This window comes from Perca fluviatilis, chromosome 18, assembly GCF_010015445.1.
Source record: "Perca fluviatilis chromosome 18, GENO_Pfluv_1.0, whole genome shotgun sequence".
Taxonomy (NCBI): Eukaryota; Metazoa; Chordata; class Actinopteri; order Perciformes; family Percidae; genus Perca; species Perca fluviatilis.
Window position 1 is genome coordinate 32,830,738 of NC_053129.1, and position 12,949 is coordinate 32,843,686.

Genomic DNA, 12,949 nt, shown 5'->3' on the forward strand with positions numbered 1-12,949 from the left:
AATGTAAGTGCGGCCTGCGAGTTTGATATGTATGGTACTTTACAGTGTTGTGTGCGGAGCTGAACGAACCTACCAATCGCGGTGGGGTATATGGCTCTCGGGGGCGGGACATCGGCCGGGCTTGATGCAAGCAGAGAAACATTCCTCAATGAGTGAAAGTTACAGCCGCGTTGCCATGGAGTGTCTTCTTCCGTGCCTGGCTGGCTGCCTCGTTTCTATTGGGCACATGCGGACATTCGTCCCAGTGCGCTGCGTTCACAACACTTCACTTATTTTAAGTTGCTGCCCAGCGGGACATTATACGTATATATATGTACAGTACAGGCCAAAAGTTTGGACACACCTTCTCAGTCAATGCATTTCCTTTTTATTTTCATGACTATTTACATTGTAGATTTTCACTGAAGGCATCAAAACTATGAATGAACACATATGGAATTATGTACTTAACAAAAAAGTGTGAAATAACTGAAAACATGTCTTATATTTTAGATTCTTCAAAGTAGCCACCCTTTGCTTTTTTTATTAATAAGGGAATAAATTCCACTAATTAACCCTGACAAAGCACACCTGTGAAGGTAAAACCATTTCAGGTGACTACCTCATGAAGCTCATTGAGAGAACACCAAGGGTTTGCAGAGTTATCAAAAAAGCAAAGGGTGTGGCTACTTTGAAGAATCTAAAATATAAGACATGTTTTCAGTTATTTCACACTTTTTTGTTAAGTTCATAATTCCATATGTGTTCATTCATAGTTTTGATGCCTTCAGTGAGAATCTACAATGTAAATAGTCATGAAAATAAAGAAACACATTGAATGAGAAGGTGTGTCCAAACTTTTGGCCTGTACTGTATATGTATATAAATATATATAAACAGGGGTTAAAGTGGGCCGGGGCTCTCCAGGGCTCAGCCCCGGCACATAAGCCTGCTCTTTTGTTTGGATGTGCCTGCTTGCAGTCTAAATATGTCACAAAAAATTTGATGAAAGTGAAGCTTTTGAAAAATTTGATTGATGATGTAACATGAATAAATGAAACTTTTGGCCAGATGATTCTAGACCAGAGCAACTGGAAGAAGTTTAGAGCAAGGGTCAGCAACCTTTACTATCAAAAGAGCCAAATAAATCTTAGCACAGCAGAGCAAAGTGCAATAAATACACCAGCACTTTAGCACATCGCACTTTAATTCTTATAGTCACTTTTTTAGATGTCGTATTGTCTGTAAAGTCATGTGTGTTCTTCCTTTATGTCCTAAGATGCTTTGTTTAAATTTTGATCTTATGTTAAGGTTTTTATGTTGATTTTAGAATATTTTTTTCTGTTACATGTTTGTATTGTGAATCAACAGATTGTAGCAATATGCCCAGGACAAAATTCCCCTCGGTGACAATGTCTGAATTCTATTCTAAGGCGTCCGGTATACTCTGCCGAACACAAATGTGACGTCATGGGAGCGCCGTAACTATTTATACTCGCGCGTGGTGGTTGCGACACTAGTTGCACTGCATATGGTTAACTGTGCTTCATCAACATTTACAACACAGCCTTGATGATGAATTGCTCGCTGACATAGCTGCCTGTGGACGTCTGTCTGTGAATAATGCCGGCAAAAAACTATCGGCGAACGCAGCAGCCGTGTAAATGCAAATATCGGCCCGATTTATCAGCCGGACGATAAAATCGGTCTATCACTAGTAATAAATAAATAAATAAATAAATAAGCATAGTGCAGAATATTGTCCAGTGATGGCTCATATTGCAGAAACAGTTAGCAGTGCTACATTATGATGTTGTATTAAAGAGTCTGCTGCTGAAGGAGCTGCTCAGGGAACTCCCAGTCTCATGTAGGGGGTGAGAGGTGTTGCTGATTGATGCCAGCCTGGCTAACATCCTCCTCTCCCCCCACCTCCTCTATGGTGTCCAGAGGGCAGACCAGAACAGAGCTAGCCCTCTTCACCAGTCTGTTGAGTCTTTTCCTGTCCCTCTCTGCTCCCAGCTCCCCAGCAGGCTACTGCATAAAAGATTGCAGACGCAACCACAGAGTGATACAATGGGCTAGATTTATCAAGCCGTTTGCGCCCGTTTCCAGGCGCTAATTGGTCGCAAAGATGGACGTAACCGATGCGGGCTATTTACAAACAGGGCGCACTTGGGTAAAATCGGAGTTCCACCCAAAAAGGTGGGAGGATAAGCGCAAAGTGCACCTAATTATATATTCCGTGGTATTTACAAAGACTGTCAGTAAGAGCGCGCCTCTATTCTGAGGGGGAAATTCTCCGCCTCTTAAAAGCAGGTCTAAACCAGCCACAGTCGAGTTTCCTCGTAGACCTTTATGCCGCTGGTGAAATGGCAACAGTAATTTGAGCAAGACGAAGACATAGGCGAGGCTGAAAATATTTTTAACACAAGAACACAACATCATTTAGCGTTACAGATCAAGCAGCCATGCAATATTATAGTTACTGGAAGAAATCAAAGATGAAATTGAATCTCCCACTCAGCGTTCACATCCCATTCCAGCAGTTGTTCAATTGATAGCCTGTTAATCAGCCCAGAAGAAAATCTACTTTAAAGTAGTTTATTGATGTTCTTTTTCCGTTATGACAAATGTAAACATGGAGAATAAAATAAAGTTCTGTGGCGTTCATTGTTTGTGTTTGTTAATGTTTCACAAAGAGTTTAACAACAAAGATATGCAAGTATACACTTGCATAATAAAATATATGACACTGGTAGTGGATGAGTACTCGGTATCGTCCGATACGCAAGTTCAGGAATCGGGGAAACAAAAAATGATATCGGACCATCTCTAGTTCCTGACAGCGCCAGTCCTCCGGTTACATTTGAGAGAGAGAGAGAGAGAGAGAGAGAGAGAGAGAGAGATCCCACAGGGGGCCACCTACTGGGAATATTTGGTGGCCACAGAGCAACTTTGTGTGGCCACGGGCCATCGGTCACAAGATTTAGAAAACGTCTGAAAACATTTAAGACTGGATTATTGTCCTTTTCTGTCACTCGCAACAGAAATTATTACTGTAAACCCCGTCCGTCTGGTACTACAAGCAGCTTAAGCAAACAGAAGTATATTCGCAGAAGGCAGATTAGAGAAGTCAAAATTAAATTTTAAATACATTAAGTAGACCATCCAGCTGCTACAGCCCTGTGTGATTTGTACATGTTACATTTAATTAACAGCTTCAAACTGTGAACACATTTCAAACAATAAACACATATCATGTTTAGTCAGACCTAGAACGACAGTGTGGCATCACTTCTGCAGCAACCAGCAACCATTCATACGCAGGATTTCCCCCGCCATTATAAGGTTTAGGTGCAGCGCCCGAGCCGTTTTGGGCAGCACCCCAATCCGTAACTAAAAGACTTTTCTCAGCTCTACTGATTGTAGTTTGATTTCTTTAACAGTTTTTGTCTTTAAGCTTTCTGAGTGTTATTCATGTATTTTCTGCTCTAGATTTTCCAGCATTTTAGACTAGGGGTGGGGGGAATCGACAAAGCATAGTATTGTGCTATTTTCCGTGACAATACTGTATCGATACACAGGCGCGAAGTATCGATCTGTTACAGTTTTTGACGATTGCTCACACACTGAAATCAAAAGTATTAAAGGTCCCATGACATGCTGCTTTTTGGATGCGTTTATATAGGCCTTAGTGGTCCCCTAATACTGTATCTGAAGTCTCTTTTATATAGACCTCAGTGGTCCCCTAATACTGTATCTGAAGTCTCTTTTATATAGACCTTAGTGGTCCCCTAATTCTGTATCTGAAGTCTCCTTTATATAGGCCTTAGTGGTCCCCTAATACTGTATCTGAAGTCTCTTTTATACAGACCTTAGTGGTCCCCTAATACTGTATCTGAAGTCTCTTTTATACAGACCTTAGTGGTCCCCTAATACTGTATCTGAAGTCTCTTTTATATAGACCTTAGTGATCCCCTAATACTGTATCTGAAGTCTCTTTTATATAGGCCTCAGTGGTCCCCTAATTCTCTATCTGAAGTCTCTTTTATATAGGCCTCAGTGGTCCCCTAATACTGTATCTGAAGTCTCCTTAATATAGGCCTCAGTGGTCCCCTAATACTGTATCTGAAGTCTCTTTTATATAGACCTCAGTGGTCCCCCTAATACTGTATCTGAAGTCTCTTTTATATAGGCCTCAGTGGTCCCCTAATTCTCTATCTGAAGTCTCTTTTATATAGGCCTCAGTGGTCCCCTAATACTGTATCTGAAGTCTCTTTTATATAGGCCTCAGTGGTCCCCTAATACTGTATCTGAAGTCTCTTTTATATAGACCCTAGTGGTCCCCTAATACTGTATCTGAAGTCTCTTTTATATAGGCCTTAGTGGTCCCCTAATACTGTATCTGAAGTCTTTTTATATAGACCTTAGTGGTCCCCTAATACTGTATCTGAAGTCTGTTTTATATAGACCTTAGTGGTCCCCTAATACTGTATCTGAAGTCTCCTTTATATAGGCCTTAGTGGTCCCCTAATACTGTATCTGAAGTCTCTTTTATACAGACCTTAGTGGTCCCCTAATACTGTATCTGAAGTCTCTTTTATACAGACCTTAGTGGTCCCCTAATACTGTATCTGAAGTCTCTTTTATATAGACCTTAGTGATCCCCTAATACTGTATCTGAAGTCTCTTTTATATAGGCCTCAGTGGTCCCCTAATTCTCTATCTGAAGTCTCTTTTATATAGGCCTCAGTGGTCCCCTAATACTGTATCTGAAGTCTCCTTAATATAGGCCTCAGTGGTCCCCTAATACTGTATCTGAAGTCTCTTTTATATAGACCTCAGTGGTCCCCTAATACTGTATCTGAAGTCTCTTTTATATAGGCCTCAGTGGTCCCCTAATTCTCTATCTGAAGTCTCTTTTATATAGGCCTCAGTGGTCCCCTAATACTGTATCTGAAGTCTCTTTTATATAGGCCTCAGTGGTCCCCTAATACTGTATCTGAAGTCTCTTTTATATAGACCTCAGTGGTCCCCTAATACTGTATCTGAAGTCTCTTTTATATAGGCCTTAGTGGTCCCCTAATACTGTATCTGAAGTCTTTTTTATATAGACCTTAGTGGTCCCCTAATACTGTATCTGAAGTCTGTTTTATATAGACCTTAGTGGTCCCCTAATACTATATCTGAAGTCTCTTTTATATAGACCTTAGTGGTCCCCTAATACTGTATCTGAAGTCTCTTTTATATAGGCCTTAGTGGTCCCCTAATACTGTATCTGAAGTCTCTTTCCCGAAATTCAGCCTTGGTGCAGAATTACAGCCACTAGAGCCAGTCCCACAATGAGCTTTCCTTAGTATGTGCCATTTCTGTCTGTAGCTTTAAATGCTACTGAGGAGGAGAGAGGGGGGGGCAAGGTGGAGGGTGGGGGTGTGGCCTTGATGTCTCTCTCTCATAGGTGGGCCAAATTCTCTGGGCGGGCAAAGCAGAGAAAGGGGAGGTAACCTTGCTCCTTATGACCTCATAAGGAGAAGATTCCTGATTGGCCCATCTGAGCTTTCATTTTCTCAAAGGCAGAGCAGGATACCCAGGGCTCGGTTTACACCTATCACCATTTCTAGCCACTGGGGGACCATAGGCAGGCTGGGGGAACTCATATTAATGTTAAAAAAACTCAAAGTGAAATGTTCATGCCATGGGACCTTTAAACAATTATCAAAACCGTACACTCAAGAAGCAAAACATTGCCCAGATGTCAGCTTCACACTTTTTGCAAAACACACTTGTATTCATTAGACACAGAAGTATGTCATGATGTCACTTCCTTGCAATTCCAAAGCACTGACACCTATGAGCCAATCTGTGAAAGACAGCCATCAAGTGCGTAAACACATGATTGCTTAATCGTAGACAAACCAATCAGGTTTAAGCACTATAAAAATACAGCAGGTAAGTTCACCTGCCTGTAACAAAAAAATGAAAGGAGTCAGAAGAAGAGGGAGGGTGAAAGGGGGAATCCACAGAGGAGGAGAAGGAGGTAGAGGAAACCCTCATTCAGGCCATGGAGGACGTCTGTGAACAGGTTGACTTGCAGCTGTGCGAAGATGGATTCAACATTACAGACGGTTCTTCCCACGTTGTCTTGCCAATGAGGATATCGCCTATCCTGGCTATCACCAGACCAAGCTCAATCTTTTAAGATTGAACATTAGTCTGGGGAGTCTGCTCTGTAGTTTCTACTGCACAAGAGGCGTGTTCACGGGGCATAGTTCAAATGACTCTGTACGCAATTGGATAGTCCTTCAACCAATCAGACCAACGATCCGGAGGACGTACTTTTGCAGAGCGACGCAAAAACTCCAGGCAGCAAACGTGTCAACAAACGTGTTAGTTTGTAACAGAAGCGACAGCGGCGTCAACGAGTTGCTGCGCTTCTCTATCGTCATCGTGTTAAACCCGCCAATAGCGCGCCAGGTGGATAAGCCAGTTTGTGATTGGTCCCCGCAGATTTGTAACGGAAGCAGGATAGAAAAATGTTCAGGTTTCCAGCCTGCGCTGCAGATCGGGCTGGGTTTACCCAGTCTAGATATCGCCTGTGATGTTGGCCAGATCCAGCTAGGCGAAGAGATAATGTCTAGTATTTTCTGTACTTGTTCAGATCTTTTATTTTATTTTTTTCTGTAATTGTAACCTGTACTGTATACAGTATTTGATGTTGTTTGCTGAGCTAACAGTGTTTTGCACACTACTGTAGTAGCTGTATGAAAACTGAGACATGTTGTTGTTGTGATTCCATGTTGACATGTTGACTGATTTGGGTATATGGAGAGATATACATTACTGTATATTTTCTCTCAGTCTGCAGCATTGGTCTTGTTTAGTGTTTGGTGAACTTATTGTATATTTGCACTTTCTCTGTGTACTTCATTTACAGTACTCTAATCACTGAAGTAGAATTGTTAAAAGTGTTTTAGGTTAGCAACAGCAGTGTGTGACTGGTTCAAACTGAATTAAGTCAGATGAAACGTGTTTCATATGGTAACAAAATGTTTTTCATAAATTAGTGTATAGTTTTTGCAAGAGTGTTTCATTTTGCAAAGGGTCTGAGGTGTTCTGCTAATTGTGTGTAGTGTTTTGAAAAACCGGTGCCTGCTTTCAAAATAGTGCTTAAGCAATCGAAAAATAGCTTTATTATATATGTGTTGGTCAGTTTGTCTGCCTGACAATCCCATTTTGCAGCATTCAAATTAAAGTGAGAGGAACAAAGAGAAGTTTGTCATTTTAGATAAAACAGAGGTTGACAAAGTTTCCTTTTAGTGACATCATTTGAAATTGGGAACAATTTGAAGTTGGAAAAAAGGTAGGCTATATCGCAGAGTATTGCAATATGTTTAAAATCGCAATAATATCGTATCGTGACATAAGTAACGTAATGATATTGTATCGAGAGGCCGCTGGCGATTCCCACCCCTATTTTAGACACAGATATGAAGATAAAAATGCTACTAAATGATGTGAAAGAGACACAAAACTACCACAAAAGGGACACAAACCGACTACAGAGAGACCAGAAACAACCCCAAAGGAAACAAAAATAACTTAAAAGAGACACAACTACAAAGAAACTAAAAAAATGTATTTGAGGAAATTGCGTTTTTAATATTGAAAAACTAAACATTTTCTTGAGGAAGGAGCCCTTAATTTTCAAAAAATACCATATATTTGTTGTACTGCACATTGCTGCAGCTCCTCTTTTCACCCTGTGTGTTGAGCTCTCTGTTTTAGCTACAGAGTGAGACATCTCACTTCTGTTCCATCTTTGTTGGGAGTCGCACATGCTCAGTACCTAGATAAGGACTACTAGCCAGTCAGAAGCAGAGTATGAGGGCGTGCCCTGACAGTACCTAGGTAAGGACTATTAGCCAGTCAGAAGCAGAGTAGGAGGGCGAGCCCTGACAGTACCTAGATAAGGACTACTAGCCAGTCAGAAGCAGAGTATGAGGGCGTGCCCTGACAGTACCTAGGTAAGGACTACTAGCCAGTCAGAAGCAGAGTAGGAGGGCGAGCCCTGACAGTACCTAGGTAAGGACTACTAGCCAGTCAGAAGCAGAGTATGAGGGCGTGCCCTGACAGTACCTAGGTAAGGACTACTAGCCAGTCAGAAGCAGAGTATGAGGGCGTGCCCTGACAGTACCTAGGTAAGGACTACTAGCCAGTCAGAAGCAGAGTAGGAGGGCGAGCCCTGACAGTACCTAGGTAAGGACTACTAGCCAGTCAGAAGCAGAGTATGAGGGTGTGCCCTGACAGTACCTAGGTAAGGACTACTAGCCAGTCAGAAGCAGAGTATGAGGGCGTGCCATGCTAGCAGCTAGGCGAGCATTATAACGTGTGTTCCAAAGTGACCACGTCTGTCTCTGAAGTAAAGGCTGGACTACAATAGAGCTGTTTGGAGCAGTTGGTGAACAGGGTTTTCTGTTAGAGATGGTAAGGCCCTTTGGGGGGGACTTTGGGCTTTTTCACTTTGTAAACCTATAACATGCACAAAAAAATATATATAACACAATAAAGGAAAGGGAGAAAGCCAAAAAGCATAATATGAGCTCTTTAAGTCAAACACCGATGCGTAGCCATGCCAACGTACTTGTCATCACAATCAGTGGTTAAATTGGGCCGGGGCTCTCCGGGGCTCAGCACCGGCACATAAGCATGCTCGTTTGTCACATAAAATTTGATGAAAGTGCTTTTGAAAACTGAAATGAAAGATATTTGAAATAGCATGTCTATTTTGTCTCGGCGGAGCTGAGATGAGAACAATCAGAACACGGCAACAACCCCCGCAGAACTGCAGACAATTCACCACTGTGGTTCAACTACATAACGCCAAAGTGTCTACAACGGTAGGATTAGCAGATAAAAGTCCTTCTCCTGAAGCTAAAAACACAGTTCGCAGCTGTGGAGGCCCGGTGCTCGGAAGCTCCAACGGCCGCTACGAGTTCATGTCGCTAACCAAGCATCGGAGAGCCCACTCAGTGCCGTGTGTGTGTGTGTGTGTGGTAAATAGAGAGAATGGGAGAAGAAAGTTTGTGTGAGGTGGACCTGGTCACCACAGACCCAAATCTTCTCAGCTGTTGCTACTGTCATATGCTGCACTCTCTCTTCATGTGGCTCATTATGTTTGGCACATTGTATGGGTCACTTCCATAACATGGTAATTAGGGGTGGTACGGTTCATGAAAAAACACCCGAACCGCTCGGTTCGCTAGTCTCGGTTCGCTAGTCTCGGTTCGCTAGTCTCGGTTCGCTAGTCTCGGTTCGCTAGTCTCGGTTCGCTAGTCTCGGTTCGCTAGTCTCGGTTCGGAGCATGTGTGTACCGCACGGTTCGTCAGTACACTGTTAATGTGCACTAACCTCTTACTGCCGTAGTGCTTTATACACCTATGTTAAAACACTTACTGGGAATGACGAGCGGGATGGGCGTGACAAATGCAACCCATGGCAGCTGATTGGACGATCGCGTCACATGGGTCTGGCTGGTCCCCCATTTCATGGCGGCTCGTTCAGAATACGATCTCATATTGTACTAAAATAGTTCACCGAAACGTGTTTCTGAAAACATTTTAAGCGAGAAATAGGCCATGCAGTTGCTGAATCTGTCTTCATTTCAGATCGACAAAGGTCAGTTTAAAAGATTTTCGTCAGATTTTGAGAGACACCCGAACCGGGCTCCTCAAGTGGAGTAGGCCCCGCGAGGTCACGTCACGTCACCTGCAGAAATGTCCAGTGGGAGAGAGGCTGCCCAGAGCAGGAGGATGCGCCAGCGTTGTTTATAGTCTGGTGTGTGGGAACATTTGGGATTTCATGGTACCTATGATGAAATAAAACAATATATAAAACTGCCACTGTGTGCATGTTTTGTGCAACATGCATATCATATGCTGAAGTATATTCTGGAGTGTTAAAGATTAAAAGAAAAAATAACAAATACCGTACTGAACAGAAAACCGTGACCCTAAAACCGTGATACGAACCGAACCGTGGGTTTTGTGAACCGTACCTCCCCTAATGGTAATTATACAATACAATGTGTATCATCAAGTGATGACTGATTAACAGTAATGTAAATGCTAAATGCCCTAATACCTGTTGATACTACAACAATGCAAAGTATAGGCTCTTAACCTTGTAGTGTTGCACATATCATGTAAGACTCAATTTCTCCATTTCTTTGTACAATACTCTCCAGAAAGTGCCATTTAATGGTTTATTTTTCAATTTTTTTTCTGCCCCCCTAGGGAGAGCCCCCCCCCCCCCACATGACAAATCCCAATTTAACCCCTGATCACAATGGTTTTTGAAAAATGGATGGTCATTTTCCGTTAATTTGGACATTTTATGGACACGGTCACGTGAAATAGGTTAATGTTAGCTTGCTTGCTTGTTTGCTAAGCGGTCAACTACCAACACATACAGAATCCAAGTAATAATGTGGGAAACAGTGCCCCTATTTCATTAAAACGACATGACGTGAATAACATTTTTATCAGCAATGGTTAACAATGAAGGTAACACGGCACGGTAACTGGCCAATGAAACATGATCATTATAGTGTATCAAGCAGGCTCTAAATCACACACACAACTAAGCCACCCCGTCAACGGACGGGACAAAATAAACAAAATATTGCCTATACTTTCGATATTATATTGCGCAACGTGATATTGTGATAACTCTATTGAGTCGATATATCATGCACCCCTACCCATGATCCCACGCAACTTCACGTCGGTATTAAAAGTCCCTGTTTACATCCATGGTATGGATCGAGAGAGCCCTCCCAGCAGCAGTAAATTCCCATATGGTATGTTTAAATTCACTTTTTTACATTTAACACATCAATGCATCCTGATAGATTAATTCCATTCAAATGTAAAAGTCTTTTTCAATACAGATCTGTTAATAATAAGCATGTTGTGTCCTTCACTATGTCTCAGTTTTGTGTTATATTTGTGGCCATGAGCAAAAGTGGAGTTTAGCCTTATACATTATATATCTGCCTGCCAGGGTTTGGGGTTCGCTCTCCCTCCTTATGCCCACTCATACTAAAAATAAAAGCACTCGCTGTACCTGAAGGGTGCTTGGAATAAAAGCATACATCAAACAACAGCGTCCTGTATGCATATGTTTTTTTAAATCATACAGTCTAGCAGATATATTTAGGATGCATTAGCCAAAGTAGGTGTTGTAATACACCACACTCATCGATGCTTTTATAATATATGTAGGAAAGGTTTTGAAGTGAAGGTGAACGTCACAGGCAGAATGCTTTGTTTTATTTATAATATTTAGCCGAGACGATTACGGTTTTATGATACAGGAAAGTGATAACCTCTCTCTCTCTCTCTCTCTCTCTCCTGTCATGTTTATAGCTTCTGTCCACAAATAAGTCTGAAGCGTGCTGTAATTCAAATTGTCAAGCTGTCACCGAGGTGGCAATACATCTACTAAACTGGGATATTATCCATTCTCCATTTTCATTTCACATTGTGGACATGTTTGCACATTTTTCCTGGCCCGTCATGAATACGGATTTTACTCTGGCTGTGTTCAGAACGAGACAAAAGAAAAAAAAAATAGGATTTACTCAACTTCTTGCTGTTTTATCATGCATTTAAATAGCTTTTTTGTGTCCTCGAGTGAAGCGGTGACAGAATCCAACACCTCAGTGATTTCACAGCAAAGTACTTAAGCAATGGTAATAGGCTTTGCTTTGCATTGTGACCAAGTTTAGTACGTGCAGAGATAGTCTTAAAATCCTTGTATCTCACTGCTCTGATCTACTGAGAATTGTATTCGTTTTTTCAAAGAATAAAAAAGTGTGATGATTTTTTTTAAAGTTGTAAAGGATTAAAAGTGTCAAGGCTGAAAGGATTGCGGCTTTTGGTGAACAAAGCCGAGGCTTACCTTTAATTTTAGCGGCTTGCGGAGTGAGGACGAACAGCAGCACAAGTCCAAATTCCCACAGCATCATGGAAGGAAAGTTCCCAAAAATATATAAAAAAAGTAAATCCAGCAGGGCGAAGGGGAGTCCTCTAGCTCAGGTGGAGCTCATGGGCGCAGTCGTGTTCGTAGGGCGAGTTGTCATGGAGACGGCGGATCATTTAGGGCCCGGCGCTCCAGCTGAAACACTCCTAACGAAGTCTTCAGGATGTGCATCGGACAGAGGAGGCAGGCGCTCCTCTTCTCCCGGGGGGAATCGTGGGACGGTGGGAGCTGTTGGTGTGGCAAGAGTGACGAGGTTAAAAAAGTAGGCACCGTTTCGGGAATAATCTGTTTATCTGCTGCTCAGACATAATCCGTCTTTACCCCGCGGCCCTCGCAGCGCTGGCGTCATCTTGTTAGTGGCTTTCTGGGGGCATCTGTCAACCAGCCACCAGTTTGTTCAGCGCGCACACACACACACACACACACACACACACACACACACTAGAGTGCGGATACCCAACCCGAGCCCGACTGGACCCGACGGGACCCAACGTGCCGGGCCAGTTTTGGACAGATATTTAGAAATTAGGTCGGGTTCGGTCACATCAGCGCGATAAGGCATTTGTTGTAAAATGGTGCTGCAGCTCCTTTAAGAGAGGTCAGTGTGTGTGTGTGTGTGTGTGGGGGTTGTGTGTGGGGGTGGGGGTGTGTGTGTGTGTGTGCGTTCTTGTTTAACTACATTTGTGGGGTCCAAAAACCGGGAGTCCAATATACTTGTGGGGTCCCGACAGCTTTGTGGGGCCAAAATGCTGGATCCCACAAGTTTAAAGGGCTGTTTGAGGGTTAAGACTTGGTTTTAGGATTAGGGTTAGAATTAGGTTATGGTTAGGGTGAGGGTTAAGGTTAGGCATTTAGTGGTGATTATTAAGGTTAGGGTAAGGGGCTAGGGTTAGGCATTTAGTTGTGATGGTTAAGGTTAGGGTAAGGG

The 12,949-nt window shown here is 42.6% G+C and overlaps 1 protein-coding gene across 1 annotated transcript in view; it reads right to left on the reverse strand.

Moving 5' to 3' along the window:
- The window catches only part of LOC120547302 (interphotoreceptor matrix proteoglycan 1-like), a 76,826-nt gene extending 64,498 nt beyond the window's left edge, over window positions 1–12,328 (reverse strand). Inside the window, 1 exon segment of the mRNA XM_039782847.1 lies at window positions 11,941–12,328. Within this exon segment, the coding sequence (XP_039638781.1) occupies window positions 11,941–12,004 (64 nt within the window). The 5' untranslated portion in view covers window positions 12,005–12,328.
- Between the last annotated feature and the right edge of the window lie 621 nt (window positions 12,329–12,949).